Source organism: Protopterus annectens, chromosome 8.part0 (assembly GCF_019279795.1).
Source record: "Protopterus annectens isolate FY-2018-M chromosome 8.part0, PAN1.0, whole genome shotgun sequence".
Lineage (NCBI taxonomy): Eukaryota > Metazoa > Chordata > Ceratodontiformes > Protopteridae > Protopterus > Protopterus annectens.
In genome coordinates, this window is record NC_056741.1 from 510850892 (window position 1) to 510870773 (window position 19882).

The 19882-nt window shown below is 37.7% G+C and overlaps 1 protein-coding gene across 1 annotated transcript in view; it reads left to right on the forward strand.

Annotated features, from left to right (window-relative positions):
- LOC122808308 (melatonin receptor type 1B-like) overlaps positions 1 to 19882 on the forward strand; it is a 157031-nt gene that overhangs the window by 62791 nt on the left and 74358 nt on the right. Inside the window, exons 2-3 of the mRNA XM_044079274.1 lie at positions 19122 to 19149; positions 19424 to 19462. Of these exons, the coding sequence (XP_043935209.1) occupies positions 19122 to 19149; positions 19424 to 19462 (67 nt within the window). The remainder of the gene's footprint in view (positions 1 to 19121; positions 19150 to 19423; positions 19463 to 19882) is intronic.

The window sequence follows — 19882 nt, forward strand, 5'->3', positions numbered from 1 at the left end:
TATTTTTGTCATTATATTAACCCCACCTTGCATTTTGTTTAAGTGGCAGGTTCTTTCTTTATGGCATTAATCAACATTTTGTAGATTTTTAAGGGTGCTTACAAATGTTGGAAATTAAGCAGGCTTTCTTGAATACTGGTTTTGATATTTATGATTATCTAAACTATTTGTAAGATAAAGTGATAAAAACAATCACAATGACCCATTTTACTGATCATTTGTAATCTATTTTGTCTAGACTTTCTTTAATTATATTGTATACCTCTATACATTTTGAAGTATTAAATATTTCAAAAAGTTTTTTTGCAATTTTAGTATTATCTCCCAATATATGGTTTACATTGGTTTCTGACTAGATAATTTCTCCGTGGCTCTTCTTTACTCTCTCATGACATGTAATGACAGAAATATCCCTTTAAATAAAAGTTTACTGCTCCCCATGTACATATGCAATGTACCTGTATTAATGTCCAGAAACAGAGAGGGTGAGAAACATTTTTCTGCACTATAACACAATGGATATAGTCAAGTTAAACTACAATAGTTGCTCACTAGACAATGTTAGTAACAGCAATATTACAGACAAGCGTCCAACTGGCATGATTGCCCTTCTTGCTGTAGTGATGGTCTCCACAATTGTGATTGACATTGTTGGGAACACACTTGTGATTTTATCTGTCTATCGAAGTAAGAAGCTCAGGAATACTGGTGAGTATTGAGTCCAAACATCTTATTCTGCTACTTTCATTTTTTATATTTTTTCCTTTTTTTTTAAATTGTGCATAGAATATTGTGGTCAAATATCAATCTGCTGTATATATCACAATCTTTTATTATGTTTTTTTTTCAAACCTGAGAAGAAAAATATAAGACTTTATGAAATCTGCGTTGTTACACAATTGCTTATTTCATCTACCTGAGCATTCACAGTGTTGTCTTCTTTGGTTTTCATACTAAAGCTCTAACTTAATGACAATTGCTGAAAAACATTGCTAAGAAAAATTGTATTTATGTATCTGTTAGTTTAGTTGCATTTGTTTACCAGGCCCAAGGACAAAAGCTTCAAAAAAGTTGAAGAACTACACATGCAGTATATAGTTGAACACACATACATATAAGATACACAGAAATTGCATAAGATTGTATAATACTTTTTTGTAATTTAATGAACATAATGGAATATTACATATTATACAATGACTGGCCATTAACATTCAAAACGAGCATGTTGATTGGTTAGCCCAACCAGCGTGCCCATTGTAAATCATGTATATGCCAATGGAAAAAAGTCTGATACCTGGACTTTCTTCTATTAATATATGCTATGAAAACTCTACTATTTTATTAAATAACAATAAACAAATAAATAAACTTACAAACAATGGAAACTTCAACACAATGAAAGAGACAGGACAGAGAAAAATGCTATGATAATCATGTACATTATGCAAAACTAGGGAAATGTACCTAATTATCCTTATGTTTTCTCTGAACTGTGTCTCCAGCATGTTGAAAGTTTCCCAATTTCAAATTTTTTAAATTTAAAACAAAAGAAAAAAGCAACAAAGATCTCCCTTTCTCCACTGCTTCCTTTATACAGCACTGATGTAGTGCCTAAGCAAGGAATGAAACTAACACACCCATGCACTATATCAAGAAAGCCCATAGGATACTGGGGGGGAATGCTGAAGAGCAGTACGCCACCATTATATGAAGATATTAAGAAAAGTAAGCAACTTTTTTCTTAAATAATGTCGTTGTATAATAGTGATAACCCATGGCTGGATGTGGGTAATGCTGATTTAACTACGTTTGGCTTTGTTTGGTCGTGAGGGCCAAACCATACCACCTGTGGGTAAATCCAGCATTACCCTATACCCAGATGTTGGCTGTTGCTATAGTAGTAGGTGATATTATAGAACCAATTATAGGAGACATGATTCTGTATGTAACATGCTATATACTTAATTTAAATAGCAGAATAACAGTTCACATTCTTTAAACATTCAGAAGGATAGTAGAAACAAATGCTGTTTTTTTTTTTTGTTTGTTTTGGTAAGGATAAACTTTGTAAAGGAGGATGGCTTGAGTTGAGGCTAAGGCAGATTAATTAGGGGCTCTAATATACTGAGATGCATTTAGAGACGATTAAGTAACAGTATAGTAGCTCTATCTAAAAAAAAAAGTAAGGTGCTATGTGAATATATAGAGAAAAAACAATAGATGAGTGAAGGCTGTAACAGATAGTGAATAATTTATCCAGGGGAAGAGTTGCAAGACATATCCAGGTATTCTTGAAATATGATTTTAGTGAGAACTTGAAAAGTTTGCATTTGCTGGTCTGCCAGATGGATGTGGGAATGGTGTTCCAGTTTTTAACAATGTTGCTGAAATAAGTGGTGTCAGATGTCACAGCTAGAGTTATGGAAGGAGTAATCCTAGTCAGGAATTTATCAGAGAAGTGCATTTTAAAAACTAGAATTTCTCCAAGTAGTAATTTGTACTACAAAATGAATGCAAAATGCAGTTTCTTCTCTAATCTTGGCATTTAATAAGCATTTCATGCTTATTTTTTCTGTATATAGCATTTGATGAAGTCAACCACTTTTTTTCTGAATATAGTCACTTGACCCATCCATTTTTGTTGCATTCCATTGTTTTTATCAATATACCTTAAACAAAACTAAGATTCTTCTGCTGTTGATATTCTATTGCATTTTCCACACATTACAATTATTTTTTTACACAAGCATAACTTTACATCCAAAACTCCTCTTCTTTTTCATTACAGGCCTTCTTCCCTTTAAATTTTAGCAGTCACAGAACCAACATGGCTGGGCAAAAAACTCTGTTTATTAAACAAAATTGAAAGTAATAAAGAGCACTTTCACAATAACACTATCGCTTCTTCAGACTAATAAACAAGAGAAAGACGTGAGTTTAAAAAGAAAGCAAAACCAATCAGCTGTCATATGCAAATTTGATAAAATAATTAAAAGGTACACATACACAAAAACAATGCAACAATTGTTATAAGTACAAGGGAAACAGTGCGAATAAAATCTAAGTTTAAAAACAACATTAATGTTTAAGTGGGCATGCTTTCAAGAAAGGTTTAAGGCTAGAAACACCATTTAAACCAGGCAGTTTCTCTGCATTCAAGAGCAAGAATCATTTCTGTTTAGCCCTTTCTGTTTTATTAGATGTATTATCCCCTCTAATACTAACATCCAAAACCTGTAGTATAAAAAACTTAAAAGTGTGTTCTGAGCCATGCAAACCAATGTGCTGTGCTAAGGCATTTCTGTCTTTCTGGTTCCTAATGTCCCTATAGTGTTCAAGAATCCTGTCCTTCAGTGGTCTGTTAGTTTTGCCTATGTAGAAGGCACAACAGACCTGGCAACTTGCAAAATAAATAATATTTGGAGTTCTGCAGTCAGCATAAAAATCAAGTTTGATTTTAAAGTTAATGTGAGGATGTATGTAGATTGAGCCCATAAATATATACTTACATGTTGAACATGATCTACAGGAAAAAGTACCATGCCTGGTAGACTGAGCCTCTTTGATACATAGTTGTGATTTATAGCACAGATGTTTCTTCATGGGCTTATTGTTTTTAAATGCAAAATGTGGTGTGCTGTCTATAGTCCCTTTCAATTTATCTATTGTGTGTAGGATATTCCAGTTCTGTTTAATGACCTCACAATATTTATTGATGTCACTAGATTAAGGTAGAGAGACTCTACAAGTATCTCTCACAGCTACAGTTGCTTGTGGAGCATCAGGTGGCGAGTGGTTGCTAAAATAGGCTCTACATTTCCCTTCCCTTTCTTCCCATGCCGCATTAATTTGAGAATCAATCTCTGCCTCTTTGTAGCCTCTGTCTAAAAAGTCATGCTTGAGAGAGTCAAGAGCTAAACCCAACAGAATGCTATCATTGTGCAATCTCATTACTTTATAAATCTGCCCTTTTCAAACATTCCTGGTGACGTGCTTGGGATGCATGCTATTTTTGTGCAGGAAGTTGTTCTTCCTACACTAATATACATACTATCAAGGTCTCCTTTGTTGATCTTAATATCTAAGAACTCCATTTCTACAGCAGAATATTTACAGATATATCTTAAGAAACCAGTAGTGCCATGCAAGTAGTTGATAAATTCATTCAACAGTTCTGATGAGACATGCCAAAGTAAAAACATATCATTCACAAAACGTACGTACCAGGCTATGTTCTTTTCATAAGCGTTGTTATGTAACAGACAGGATTTCTCCCACTGCACTAAAACAAGGTTGGCAAAGCTATTGGCACAGGCTGTGTCCAACCTTTCTTGAAAGCATGCCCGCTTAAACATTAATGTTGTTTTAAACTTATATTTTATTTGTACTGTTTCTCTTGTATTTATAACAATTGTTGCATTGTTTTTGTGTGTGTACCTTTTAATTATTTTATCAGATTTGCATATGACAGCTGATTGGTTTTACTTTCTTTTTAAACTCACGTCTTTCTATTTTTTGTTTTAGTCCGAAGAAGTGATAGTGTTATCAAGAAAGCGCTCTTTATTACTTTCTATTTTGTTTAATAAACAGAGGTTTTTGCCCAGCTGTGTTGGTTCTGTACTTGTTTTTTACTTCAAGTTTATAGAGTTTTCTTTTATCGCACCTTTCACCTGTCCATGTGTATTTTTGCTTTTTTTGGAGGGACAAAGGCTGTCTATATTTGCCTTGATTTCTGTGAATTAAACACCAAATAGGAAAAGGCCTAGTACAGAAACCTATGGTACTGTATTGTACTGGTCACTAGCCTCTTGCTATAAGTGAATTCACATACTTTGGCAGTACATGTCCAGTTGGGGATCCATTGTGCTACCCACTTGGTGATGTAGTGGTTTATCGCCAGTTGAGATAATTTCTCTGTAATACCTGAATGTGGAATTGTGTTAAATACCTTGGCTAGGTTAAGTCAGGTGGGATGCACATTCTTTTCCTCATCAATGGCCTTGTGACCTTCTCGAATAAGTCAAACAGATTTAACAGACATGATCTAGCCTTAGTGAATAAAATATGGTCTGGTTACCCAGTTGAGAGATTACCTATGTCCTTGTTGATAAGGTCTATGATGATTCTATCCATTGACTTACAGATGAGGCTACCCAGGCTTATGGGTTTATAATTACCTGTGTCTGGTGATAGTCTCCCTTTTTCACACACATGATTGTTGCTGTGCACAATTCTACCAGAAAATAGATTGTGGTTAAGTAGGGATCCAACTGCGTCTGCAGGGTCATGTCTTAATTTATTAATAAGGCAACCTGGGATGTTGTCAGGGCTCACTGATGTTGTGCTTTAGCTTTAGTGAGTGCACAAATGAGCTGCTCTCTTGAGAAAATATGCTGAGTAATGTTTACGTGTATACTTTGGGTGATGAGAAGGTGGGATGGGGGAGTGAAGGCTGATCAAAATCTGTCAGCTAGCAGGTTGTCTATTGCCTCCAGTTGAGTACTATAGTACCATCCAGAACCATCTGTGTGCATAGCCATGTATTTCCCTTAACACTTTGCACTTACTTTAAAAAAAAAAAAAAAATTCACAACACCTCCAAATACAAACTTGGATATGCACCACATGACACACTGTAGAACTGTTAACACAGTTGTACAACTATACCAGTTTCACATCATTACATCACTTACACATCATATGCCTATACATTTATCATTGGAAAGGTGTGTGTGAGGGCTCTGATATCATACATGAGCACATTACAAATGAGGTGAATGTGGTGCATGCAGAACAGTGAATGACACAAATGCTGACAGTCACAAAATGCTGCTGTGTAACACCTTAATAATCCTTGTCAATAGCAACACAATTGTGCATACAATGAATTCCCCAAGGTTGCAAGTGAATATGTATGGCTATAAAAAGACATGCATGCCTATGCAATCAGTATGGCATAATACTGCTATATGTCACATAGTATTTCATGATGGTAGGTATGTGCCATACTGCAAGTGTCACTGTGCTGGATGAATGAGAAATGTGTACAATGTTAATAAACTCCACTATAAGAACATGTGCCTTTCTAAGGCAACACTATACATAGCACCATCCAATATCAACAGTCCCAATAGACATTTTACTACAGCTGTTATGGAAGGAATGTGTAATCAAATGGCAGCAGGGGCCATTAATGCATTACTTCAAATCACAGACTGAAATACACTGTTGCATGGCTGACTTACATCCACACCACAACACATGTGGATGACAGCAACACTGACGTGTGCAATCCTCACAGTCATAGGACATTACTAGGCTAATGGCCAGCATCACATTAAATTCTAGCCATTATTATAGCATTTAAAAAATAGTATAACTGTATGATGGAAGATAGTAGGGGTACATGCATATGTGTGCATGTCTTTGATTGTATTACTTACTACTTCTGTCCATATGTGACATATGCACCACCTCATGACAAAATTAGCAATCACAGAGCCAGTGGTCAGCAGGTGGTTTGGAAAGGGTCATGGAAGGGTTGTGCTTCATGATGTATGGATGAATCTTTGAGATCATGACTTCATCCAGGGTTCTCAGAAAGCACATTATGTTTTCTGAGGGAATTAGGGGATCTTGAATTCATATGACTATTTAAAAGGTTCTCTTGAATGGGATTCAAATGAAAAGAGATACAAAATATCATATACTGGCATTACTATGCCACCAACCAGACCCACAGCAGCTGAATGAATTCAGATTTGAACATTAAGCTTGTGTAGGTATACAGATTGGATTTAATACTACACAATAGTAGCACCACCACAGATGCATGACTCTATATTGTCACAGTGAACTTTATAGAGGATTACAGCATCACTGGATGCTTAGAAGATGTTGGGAGGCGTGTGTTACACAGATGTGGATTTACATCTTGGTGTAAAATTTTCTGCCCTCTCATATTTGAATGAACACACAAGCACACACACACACACACACACACACACACACACACACACACACACACACACACACACACACACACACACACACACACACACACACACACACACAGACTTTTTGATGTGAAATTAGAACCACAGACTATCTAGCTACCCAACCTAAAAAACACAGTAGTTAATCCTCATGCCAGCACAGATATCTGAGTGTAATTCTGCCAGAGTGAAGTTTAGAGGGGATCGCATAAGAGTATGTTGATAATAAGAAGTGAATTTATAAATTCAAAAAATCATAAATTCCAATGCCTTAGATCAGCTTGTCCACACCCCTACTGGGAGCAGCAATACCCTGGACCTGGACACTACCAATATGAGTAACAGATGTTCCACTCCAGAAGTCAACTCCTTGCTGGTCAGCTCCGACCACAAGCTAATCATCCTAGCCATCCATATCCCACTCCCACCCCCCAATAAGGAAACCACCATCAAAAAATACTCCAAGGACACCTTCATGCTTCTTAAGACAGAAGTGGAAAACTTCATGACACCCATGCAGATGTAAAATAGAGGTATAACTGCTGAACCTTACACAAATGCACTGTATAAGCACATACACGAATGAATGGATCATGCCATCCCAACAAAAGGAAGCCAATCTGGTGGTCTCCTGCCATAAACAAACTTTACAACAGAAGGAAGAAGCTGTTGCAAAAAAGAGTAAAATTCCAAGATTGGAGGAACTCCCTAGTCAGCCTCAGCAAGAAGCTGAGATCCCTCATAAAAATCCTCCAAAGCCAGTTATGAAAATAAAATCACCACTGATTCCAAAGACAACCACAAAGCATTCTACAGCTATGTCAAAAATCTCAATGGCAACACTCAGATCTGCTCTGAGCTATAGCACAATGGCACTAAATATACAGAACCAACCAATATTGCCAACATCCTGGCAGATAGGCTCAGTGCTAACTTTACCCGCCTCTCACCCTCCAAATGACCCATCTTAATACTGGAAGAATGCAAAGTCCCTGTAATCATGAATGAACAAGTAAAGACCGCAATCTCCAAAGCTAAGAACACAGCATCCATGGGACAAGACAACATCCCAGACTGCATACTGCACAAACTACAGAATGAACTGGCACCCCACCTAAGTACCATGTTCAATCATAGCCTCACCTCAGGTATGTGCCTACTGAATGGCACACTGTGACAGTTGTCTCACTCCACAAAGGGGGTGCCACCACAGACCCTGTTAACTACTGCCCCATTAGCCTGACGAGCTTGGTCTGCAAGGCCATGGGACATATCATCTTGGTGCTTATAAATAAAGATAGGTAACTTCCAAACCCTGGACACGACTCAGTTTGGGTTTGTAAAAGGTAGATCATGTTTACTAAACTAGAGCCGTAGATGACGGCAAGGTAGTGCACACAGCCTATCTTAACTTCACCAAGGCTTTCAATACCATCCTCCACTCTGGAATTATAGATAAACTCAATAAACTGGGCATAAATCCATATGTCACAAGATGGTTGGCCAACTGGCTCACTGACAGAATCCACACAGTAAAAGTAGCCGAGTCCAAGTCCAACTTCAGACCAGTGATGAGTGGAGTACCACAGGGTTTGGTCCTGGGTCCTCTTCTGTTTGGCATCTAATTCTCTGTAGTGCAGGCCAACACAGAAGGTCTTTGGCTAACAAAGTTTGCAGATGACTGCAAACTAAGAGCCATAATAGAATCACCTAATCATATAGACATTCTACAAAAGGGCCTCACAAAGACAGATGCTTGGTGTCAAAGTCATGGCTTCAAGCTCAATGCCAAAAAGTGCATTATTATCCCCTTTGGGAAAAACTCGGTGCCCATGATCTGCCACATAGGTGGTAGCTTACTAAACACTAGAGACCTCTGGACACAGGTGGGCAGTAGTCTCTTCTTTGATAACCACATCACCACAGTAGTCAGGAAATCTTTCTATATGGCACACCTCATCGCAAAAGAGTTCTCCTCTAGAAAAAAGGAGGTCATTGTTCCTCTCTGCTCATCCCTCATCAGACCCATTATAGAGTACAGTGCCCCATTTGGCATGTATCTCACAAGATGCCTACAACAATTGGAAAGGCCGCAGAAATACCTCACTAAGAAGATTACAGGTCTCAAACAGATGCCGTACGCAGACCATGTCAAAAAACTCCAGCTCTAATCCATGGCATATCGCCTACTCAGAGGTGATCTCTGCCTAACATACAAAGCTATGTCAAACCCAGAGCTGTTGGACATGCTACACTTAAAGAAATCCCAGTCTCTCCGAACCACAAGCTCCAGGGACCTAAACCTTGTTAACACAATAAACAGAACATGCTGGAGGGATAGATTCCTGTCCCAGAGACTTCCCATACTCTGGAACAAACTACCCATTCTTGTCAAGCAAAGCTCCTCTTTGGCCCTCTTTAAGAAAAATCTTGATGACTGGATGGGAAATAGAAAATTTACCCCGGGGATCACTTCTCTGGCACTGCTTGACAGAGGCACAAAAAATAATTTTCTTGGGTGGCAAAAGCCAGGGAACCTTTTTTACTAGGCTTATATAGGCCCCAGAGCTGATAGCCTAGTATGTACCTATGAACCTATGAACATGAGTACATGGCATAGCTGTATTTGCACATGCAGTTTTTAAATTATCTTCAGACTGACAGTAGAATGAACCTACACACCCACACAAGTTGATTGCAGGGAGATTAGAACTCTTGCACCCGGTACAGAACACGGTTCTCAATGCTAGCATCACAAGTCTGACTTCAATAATGTCAGACAACATTTTGTAGCAAATTACATCATCAGTGTAAATGTTAGTAGGAGTGTCTCACATGCTGTTCCAAAATAATCTACAGCATGACAGCTAATTGAACACTAACACACACAAGTTGACTGTAGTGACATTAGAACTCCTATCTACCTACACTAACTATATAACAATATACTTAACACTAGTGCTACAGTGAAAGTCAGATGTTCATGATGTCAGACAACACTTTACAGCAGATGACATCATCAGTGTCTGGTAAGGAGAAGATGTTAGTAGGAGTGTCTCACATGCTGCTCTAAAATAATCTCCAGAATGACAAGAGTGCAGTGAGAGTAGAACCTCTACCTAACTACTTACACAAGCTAGAGAACACAGAACTTAATGCAAGTGCTAAAACACAAGTGTGAGTTTTGTACTGTCACAGACCACTTTATAGCAGATGACATCATCAGTGTATGTTGGGAAGAAGATGTTGATAGGGCTGATTAAAACTGCTGTGTGGTCATGTATGACTGTAAAACTGTTCTCCATGAGACTTGAGTATTGACATTAAGACTCAGACTCATGCTCAGTTCTTTTCCAACTACAGACATACACAGTTACACATACGTGTCCGTTATGCAATGTGAACCCTTACTTATTTATTCCAGCTACAGAACACAGTAGCTAACATTTGTGCATTCAATGAAGTTGGATATTTTCCTTGTTGTCATGGTCTTAGACAGGATGACATAATTTGTGTGAAAAGTGTGGACTTTGGATTTGCTTTTGTGCTTGCAATGTGCACACATACTTTAAATGACAGCTTCTTAACCTATATGCAATAAGTTGTCACGAATGCATAGTGCAGAACTGATACGTACATGAACCTGTTTTTCAATATGTTGTGCACATAACACACTGTCACAGAGGCACACATATTTTTGTAAACAGCTTGAATGCAAGTGTTCAAGTATGAGTGTTCATATTCTGATGATTTGATGTCTACAGTAATACATGTATCAGACAATCTCAATGTTTAGTATCAGTATAAAGCTTTAACAAATGTGACAATAAAGTTGTGCTCTTTATTTCTGTATTGTAGTTGACGTTATATCTATTATTGAGATATCATTTTCAACTGCATTGCTGCAGGGTACACGAGTCTCAGTAAATATGTGTTCAGTGAATAACAAGTCCCTTCCCTTTTGTTGTGTTTTTAAATGCCTTTTTATGGGATGATGAATAATTGGGCAATAAGCATATAGTAATGACACATGTCAAACATCGCTTTACATAGCACATTGCAGAAAAACTCATTTGCATGAACGACAAGAAAGAGTTGCAAGATTTACATTTAAGGAACACAACTTGTACTTGAGAAGTAGCTATGAGTATGTGCTATGAGAGAAAGAAAAGACAGATTTTATGCTGGTCATACTGTAGTTAATATTGGAAATATTGTCATAACTTTTACAACATGGAGAGCTATTGCTATTTCCTTCCCTGTTAGCATGGAGTAACAAGCAAACGTGGTTCTCCCCTTAAATGAGAAACTAGTAACATTTCTATTGGTTTGACTTCCTTCGCGCAGACTGGTTAAGTGGCAATGTGTGGCTGTCAGCACTTTGGACGGTACTGACTGTAAAAGATGCACTGACTGTTTAACTTTCTCTGTGGCAGCAGGTATAAGAGCAGTGAGCTCATATTCAGAACACAATGAGCGCAGTTTTCAAGTCCGGCTTTTCCTTTTTTTTTTTTCTACAGGTAGTGTCTGGACGGCATTAAGTAAGTGAGTGTGCTAATTACTGCCAATCCAACAAGCAAAGACTACAGTGAGGTATGCGTGTGTTTTCGGCAATTTTTATTATCAAAACTTACAGTTATACAACTTTTAGCTGATTTGCAGGCCTCACTGCAAATCACAACTTGTGTGCACAACTTTTAGAATTGACAAGGGATGATATGTGTTTTGAAAGTATTATTTTTGGCTTAGGAGATATACTAACTATTTATGTCCAGCCATATATCCTGAAAACTGTGTGCTGTATGATTTGTCACAATAAGAACAGTTTGCACATGACATTAGATGAAGATTCCATCCATCGTTGCCTGAACATGTCACTAACAGAATCCTACAGATAATTTTAAAACATTCCAATGGATATGAGCAATGATAAACTATTGAATTAAGGCAACATGTTAGTATTATCCATCAGCACAGAAAAGTCAGTCTGCAGACACCATCCAACAACCTAATAGAATCATACACACACATGCAGAGTATTTGGATGGATGGGGTGAATACGAAGAGATGAACATAGACCTAGCAATGTTTTTTTTTAAATGTAACATTAATGGTCATGTTTTTGGTCTGTTGTCATTATTACCATTACATGATGTGTAGTGACGTGATTAACACAGGGGTACTGTAGGCTTAGGAGAGGGACAACAGGCTTATGACAAGCAGAACAAGGTTAGCTAAATCTGTGATATCAGTGATGATAGATGTCACTTCAGATATTCATTTGTGGGTCGTACTCAATATTTCTCCATGAGAAATCAACTTTGGAAAATGTTACTATATGTCTGATGAAATATGTAATACACATATATTGTCACACTAAGAAAAGATGAGAGATGCATCTGGATTCAAACTTTTGAAGCTACTGCAAAAAAAAAAATAAAAATAAAAATCACCAGTCAAGTGATTTATGTCAACACTCCACATAGGAATTTGCATTTTATTACATTCAGCAGTCTAATTGTCAGAGTAAATGTTTTAAAGCACTGCCTTTACTCTGCTTTAACTCTGTGTTCCTTTAGCAAAGAGTGTTTAAGCAGTATTGTGTGAGGATAACAAGACTAGTGCAGCCGATGGCAAAAACTCACCGTTTTTTGCCATAGAACATGACGATCCATTAACTGTCACTCAGCACTGGTGCATGATGCCAAACTCTGTGTAAATGCAGAGGACAAAAAATGATGGTTTTATTGGGGCCATTTCAGCCATGTGTGTTTTGTGTGATTATATTGTTTGACCAGATTAAAAGTTTAAAAATGGGGTAGATAGGAAAGTGATAAAATGGGGGGCAAGCAGGGGGAAGAACAAAGGGGAAGCAAAATATGAATTTGCAGGAGGGAATTAAGAAAGAACCATAGCTATTCACTTCTTTAAAAGTGTAATGTGAGCATGGATAGAAAATTGGGTGAATTTGGACTGTCACTGCAACATAAATTGGTGACAATAATGTACTCATGTTGTATAGCCAATTGTACCAAATCAAGTGTGTTTAGAAGACACATATGCAAAGTGGAGAATTATGTATGGGACAACATTTTTATGGGATAGCTGTTCATTATTTTTTTTTATTTTGGGGGGTTTAAAACAGAGAGGAATGTTGGGGGAGGGACGAAGGAATGTCATGGTCAGGTAAGTAGGGTAGGTGAGGTAGAGGTGCAAACAGGGCAAGCAAGACAGACACAGGTATGGTGACTGACACAAAACATTGGAGGCACCATAGATGGGGATAGGTAAGGGACACTGGAAGCACATGTCTGTCAAGCATGAGGACAGAGAGAATCTAGTCCTCACCCTCAAAACTGTAATCACAGTCCCCTTCCATGGCTCGATGTGAGATTGCTTGACATTTGTTTTTTTATGCATTCCAACAAACAACTTCTCAAAATTGCTGAGGCATGCACCAAAGCAACATTCTAATACCTCATGTGCCATCTCTGGAAGCTCCTGGTAGGTGACGTAATCCCCACTTTCACCAATACTTCCAGAGGATACCAGTACAACAGCAGCAATGATACTTGATGTTGATGGCCCAGGCTACATAGGCTTAGCAGATGTGCTGGGTGTTGGTGCTGCAGCCAGTGGAGGATTGGCAGGCTGAGCCACAGCAGTTGGCCTACCTCGCTGTGCTGAAAATCATATTGCTTATTGGCAGAAAAGTATGACATCAAAATGGTGTGATCACATATATAAAAAATAAATAAAAAAAGATAAGGGGAGGGATGAGAGAAAAAAAATATTAGAACTATTATATGTCACATAAATTCTCTATTACAATTAAATATACTTGTAATATTATATTAGCAATAGATCTTTAAGAATAAAAAAATAGGATTGTGAATTGTAACAAGTAATCCTTGCAATATGCATATATTGCATGTATGCTTTTAAAGATAAAATAGATTAAGTTAATAACGTGGCATTTATGCCAATTTTTATTAAATTAATATTAAATAATGATATCTTTGTAATTAGAATGTATTTGTTACTTGTGGGAATTGAGCCCACAAAATCTAAATAAACTATTGCACTTGCCTATTGCAATTTCCTTGGGCTACATATACAATAAAGCAAGCATGCTTGCTTTTACAGTTAAGTTCTGCATGCTTAAGTCATTAGTAAGGTATGGAAGTGCAATCATTTTAATACATTCATGTTTCTTTGTGCTGCCTCTCTGTGTCTTTCTAATCATTCAGCATGTGCCTCCCTGTTTGTTGAAATTTCCTGAGCAGCAGGAAAATAAAAAATGAGGGAAAAAGAGGGCTGAGACTATTATGCATACCAGTCTTGGCTATCTACAGCTTTGTATATCAGTTAAAGTTGTTTTATGTGTATACTTACACAACTGCTGAATGTCAGCAGTCCTAAACTCATCCAGCCACTCGCTGAGTCATGCCTTCTTGAACCATTGCAGGTCATTATAATGATGCCTGTATAGCTTCCCAGTGTATGGTATGCCAGTTGCACTGGAGACAGCCTTGGCAAGACTGTTCCAAGCCTCAGCCTTATATTGAGAATTGGTATAGTCCTCTTGCAGGATCCTCTGGATGTAGTGCTTTATGATGAGTACAATTAATATTTTTGACTCCTCTATACCCCCATCTTTGCCCTAAATTGGCCACCATTCTTCCCAGCTCCTGACATGTCTGCACAGGTCATCCAACAACAGTTTAAGTGTTTTCCTGCCATTATGTGACATGTTTTAGAACCATTGCGCAAACCGACAGAACCATGCCAACTGTGTTTGCATGATGCTAAGTGGAAAGCAACATTTCTAAACAAAGAAGAAGGCAGTTTGTGAAATAGGATGGGTAATGTGACTATTGGCATTAATTTATGGTATATGTGTTGCTGTACATGACAACAGCTTGTACAGTGATCAACACTGATATGTTAAATGTCTTGGCATTTAAGACCTTATTTGGGGGGATCCATTTTATGACTTGACACATATTTTGTGAGACTCTGCACACTGATAAAAGTAATTGTGCATTGCAGGATTCATACCTATGTAAAATAGAGAATACATATATTTCTTCATAGGTGTGTTTTGCTCATTGCCACTGAAGAAGTGTTTACCAAACATGGTTTTTAATTATATAGAGACATTAAAGAGTGAGCAGTGCTACACTTCAATTAACCATGTATGTGTTTGACCTGACAAGGTCCTAGTTTATGCATTTTCATGTGTGATGCAGGAGTAATGTGTGGCAATATACTGGAAATGTATATATATGTATTACATTCAGAGTAGATGTTTAAGTTCTGGGTCAGACCACACAATACATTCTGTTTTACAACTATACTTGTGTTATTTGAGATGTGTAAATGACTGTCAGTAAAGTAAGAACTCCATCCCAGGTCAGAAAATAAATTGTTATTACAGTACCATAATTGTCTTCATACACCCAATTACATATATAATACATGTGACCCATGTGCATGCTCAATCAACCTGCTATACTTAGTTATTGTTACATATAATTATCTTTATATTATTTTTGATATAAATTACAGAGGAGCACCATTAATAAAACTGGAGTGTGATGGATTTAAGCCCTGATTTACCTGTGTTCTGGCCATGAACATATAGGTTCATAGGACGTTACTAGGCTAGCGGCCTTAGAGCCCTTACAAGCCTAGCCATGTTAACCTCAATTTGCTCATCTGTCCTTATTAAGTGAACGTATTTTGCAGATCTAGTCTATGGTCAGCACTGACTCCCAATGTCCATGAGGATGGCACAGGGAAAGCTAGACAGCTGGCGCATTTTTCAGTGTCCACAGTGGTGACAGCTGCACAACACCACTGAGCCTGTTTGCATGAAGGAAGGTGAAGTAAGTAACAATGATTCTTTTTTGGAAGTAACAGTGTTTTTTTTTTTTTTTTTTGGTTGCAGCACTGAACCCTGTTTGCTCACAGGTGAGCAACATGGAAATGACACAGGCAAAAGCAAATAAACATTATTTTTGATCAGAATCATTATGATCACTTATTAGTAAAAAAAAAAGATAATGTGGAACTCAGACCACTGTCTATCTATCTTATGTATTGTGTGTCTTTACAAGGTTGTGCTGCACACACAGTTAGTTCACAAGTATAATTTATGCAGTCATTACCATCCAAGGTGCTGAGCACCACGTAATGCTGCTAAACATGATTATTCTTCCCAAGTCAAAGTCAAAGTAACTTTATTGTCATTCAACTATATCCCAGTTACAGCTGAATGGCATTTCATTCCTCCAAGCTCATGCACAAAAACAGAAACAAAGGAACACAAAAACATATACAATAATCAACAAAATACACTTATACAGCAACAGTGAAGGAGCCAACCAAAGGCAATAAGCGTAGAACAAGCATGATACAGGGACTACTTTCATCACCCCGTCACCATCTCCACACAACATTTACATCTTAGTTCTTACATCTGACCATCCTCTCATCATTACAGAAATTCCAACCACCACTACCTGTAGGCCCGAATGGTTACACCAACCCCAGCAACATCCAAGCTGAGTCCTTCCATCCTTCCGATCCTCTTTCCAACCACAGTCTTCAGAACTGCCTCTACCTACAGGCTGGAATAGCCACACCATCACCAGCAGCATCCAAGTACTTCCTTACAGCACCTCTAACCCACACAAACCACTATCCAGTCCATCACCAGCACCTTTTCCAATCCTCCACTACCATCTGCCGCATCTTCAAGTTAATCCATTTAACAGACCCAATGAAAATTCTTCTTCTTGCACTCTGACTCAGCTTAGATCACCATTGCAAGTCCAACTTTCACCACTCCACTTTATGTTACGTTACCAAAAAGCAGACAATAAACAAGCAATAATTCTGCTAAGGACACCATATACACTGCCTCTGCAACATCTGCTCACTGGACAGCAAAAAATGGACTCACCATTTAAAAACAATCACAGGTACAAAAAAAAAAAAAAAGAAGGAGCCAGAGAGACCTCTGCCATACAAAGTACCTCCATCTTCATTTTCCTAAGTTTTTAAGGCAACTGCCATTTATTTTTAAATATTTATGCATTCAACTGTATTTGCACTATGCCATGCACAGCGTATATGTTAATAAGAGAATAAAACAGTTAAACATACGTTAAAGAATTACACAGTCCTGGATTTGAACTCTCAGACTAATGAAATTACAAAACATAATTGGAGTGTGTTATCTCTCTCTGCCAATATTACAGCATCAATCAAATCATGCACATAGAAACAATTCACATTTCCTCTATAATATTACCAGGACATACACTTGTACATTCTCAGTTGTACATGTGTGGCTTATATATTTCATGCAATGAGAGATCACACAACTATTTAAGAATATGTTTGTAGAAATGCAGCTCTGTCTTCTCTTTGATTTGTATTCATTCTTCCCTTATCTATGCTGTAATCTCTGACATGCAGTCTATAGTGCATTTTGTATCTTTGTCAATTAAATGTATGATAAAAATACATGACAGTAAAAAACATTTTTCAGAAAAGGCAAGAGAGTTTGGCTGTTAGTAAACAAACATGATAAATGTGTGCTGTTTTGTTTCATTTAAAAGCTTGCTGATGTTAGCTCCATACTGGAAGTAGAATCCTCAGAGACACACCCACTGCAGGGAAGGTTGTCTGAATTGCTGTTGTTTTCCTTCTCTCTCACACTGGTCATTCTCAGTTGCAAGCCATTAGCAAGAGCAACTAAAACTGGTATAAAGCATATACTATGTTTACATCTGATAAACAAAGTCAAAAGTGTGGTATTCAGCATTTCTAATGAGTTCACACATCACTTGCATCTTCACAGTGCTCAGAGGATTGAATCTATGCTATGGAAAGGGAACCTGAAGATGAGGAGACTAGGGAATTTGGACAAAACAGATGATTAAAATTCCTTTGAAAGAAGTTTATCGGTAGAGAAGGCTTATAATTTGTTTAAGGTATGCTTGTATTATTCAAGTACATTCTAAATTTTGTAAAATGTTACAAATGTATTTATATATCCAAGAGAAAGGGGAACTTTTATCTGTACGCACTTCTTATACTTCACTGTTGCATAAGCAGTTTTAGTAGGCATTTACATTTTAGAGATAGATGGGTTATACTTTCAGCACTACTATTTTTAAAATTTGATTTTACAATATTCTATGTTATTGATGGGAAATGTAATGTACGTGTCACTGATACAGGTGTTATGTTTCTGAGAAGGCCCAGGGCCCCCTCTATGGAAGTGGTGGCCACAGTGAGAAGTGGCTGTCATTCGTAAATTTACTTTTCTCTTGTAAATGTGTACACATTGTGTGGAAAGCATATGTACAATTAATGCTGTGGTATTCCTTGGTTTGTTCCAACCTTCAATTGTTTTTTTTTGGGGGGGGTAGAGAAGCCAACTACCATTCTGTGGTCCAAGAACAAACGTATGTTTCAAGTACTTTTAAGCTGAAAATGTGTAGGCATCCTGACATTTCAGTGAGAAACATAATACATTACTTGTGTGGCATTTCTTGGTTTGTACAAACCTTAGTTTGTATGTGATGGGGAGATAGGACAACCACATAACCTTCAGTTTTACTAAATGAAAAGTGTGTTTCCAGTGCTTAATGTTGCAAATGTGTACATAAACAAGACATGAGTTGTGTAATATTAGTGTGTTTTCTCCTTCTCAATTTTATGTCACATAAGATGATGGGACCGAAGCATACTAGACTATGTAAGTCCCCTTTCAATGATTCTAAAAATGAAGTAATGGTGCAATGCAACATTTCTGCTTGAGAGAGGACATGGGTATATGACTGCAAGAATGGAGACTTAGAACCAGTTAGTCAATGATGTCAACACAGTAGGAGATCACAGCAGGAATTGGTGCATCACTGAACCACTGGCATTTTTTCATCAGCCCAGAGGAGAGCAGCTGCAGTTGCTTGAGTACAGCTGGCTATAGAAGGGGGTCCTGCTACCAAGCCCCCACTGACACCAAATGAAGAGTTCCTGTCCACTGTCAGAGATCCAGACAATGCACACTGTGTGCTTGATGTTGATACTGATGTGGCTGGGTAGACAAGTGTATCCCAGGAGAAGCATCCAGGTAATCTTACATAAGGAAAGTTTTATATTTGCTTGTATATATAATTTGAAAAATACTTCAGATGAAATTTTTATTTCTGTACCTACTGATGAGTTAATAGAGTTATATGACACAGTTGTTCAGTTCACATGGGTGTGGGTAGATGTGTCAGGCAAGTTTCAGTTTCAGCTATTTCTTACAGAACATACAGGAAATTATCTATTCCCTGCCCCCCCCCCCTTATTTGCATTGTGATGCCTAATTGATGTACTTTTTCTGGTTTCATTTCTTCCAGGACCATCATTCTTACAAAGTGTGGAGACATCTATACATGGTAAGCAAATGTTTAATTATTAATGACCATTTTTTACTTGTATAAATTATCTGTATGTGGGAGGAGGGTGTAATGAGTGTCTGTATTGCTGTACTATATGCGATTGCATGACCAATGTTACTTATATAAATTTGTTTAATATTTATTGTAGTAGTAATTCAATTCTTGTGTTTGTTGCTATTATCACAGATTATCCTTACAGTGAAAGTGTAGATCTCCTACCACCTGATGTTTGTGTATCGGAAGCCTCTGATGATAGTGGTGGCCAAACAGAGGCACAGTAGGGGGGGTGCAGAGGTTGAATGTGACACTGACACTGGGAGGTGGCCAAACAGAGGCACAGTAGGGGGAGTGCAGAGGTTGAATGTGACACTGACACTGTTATTCACCTATCCCCTGGATTTCAATCAGATACAGTCA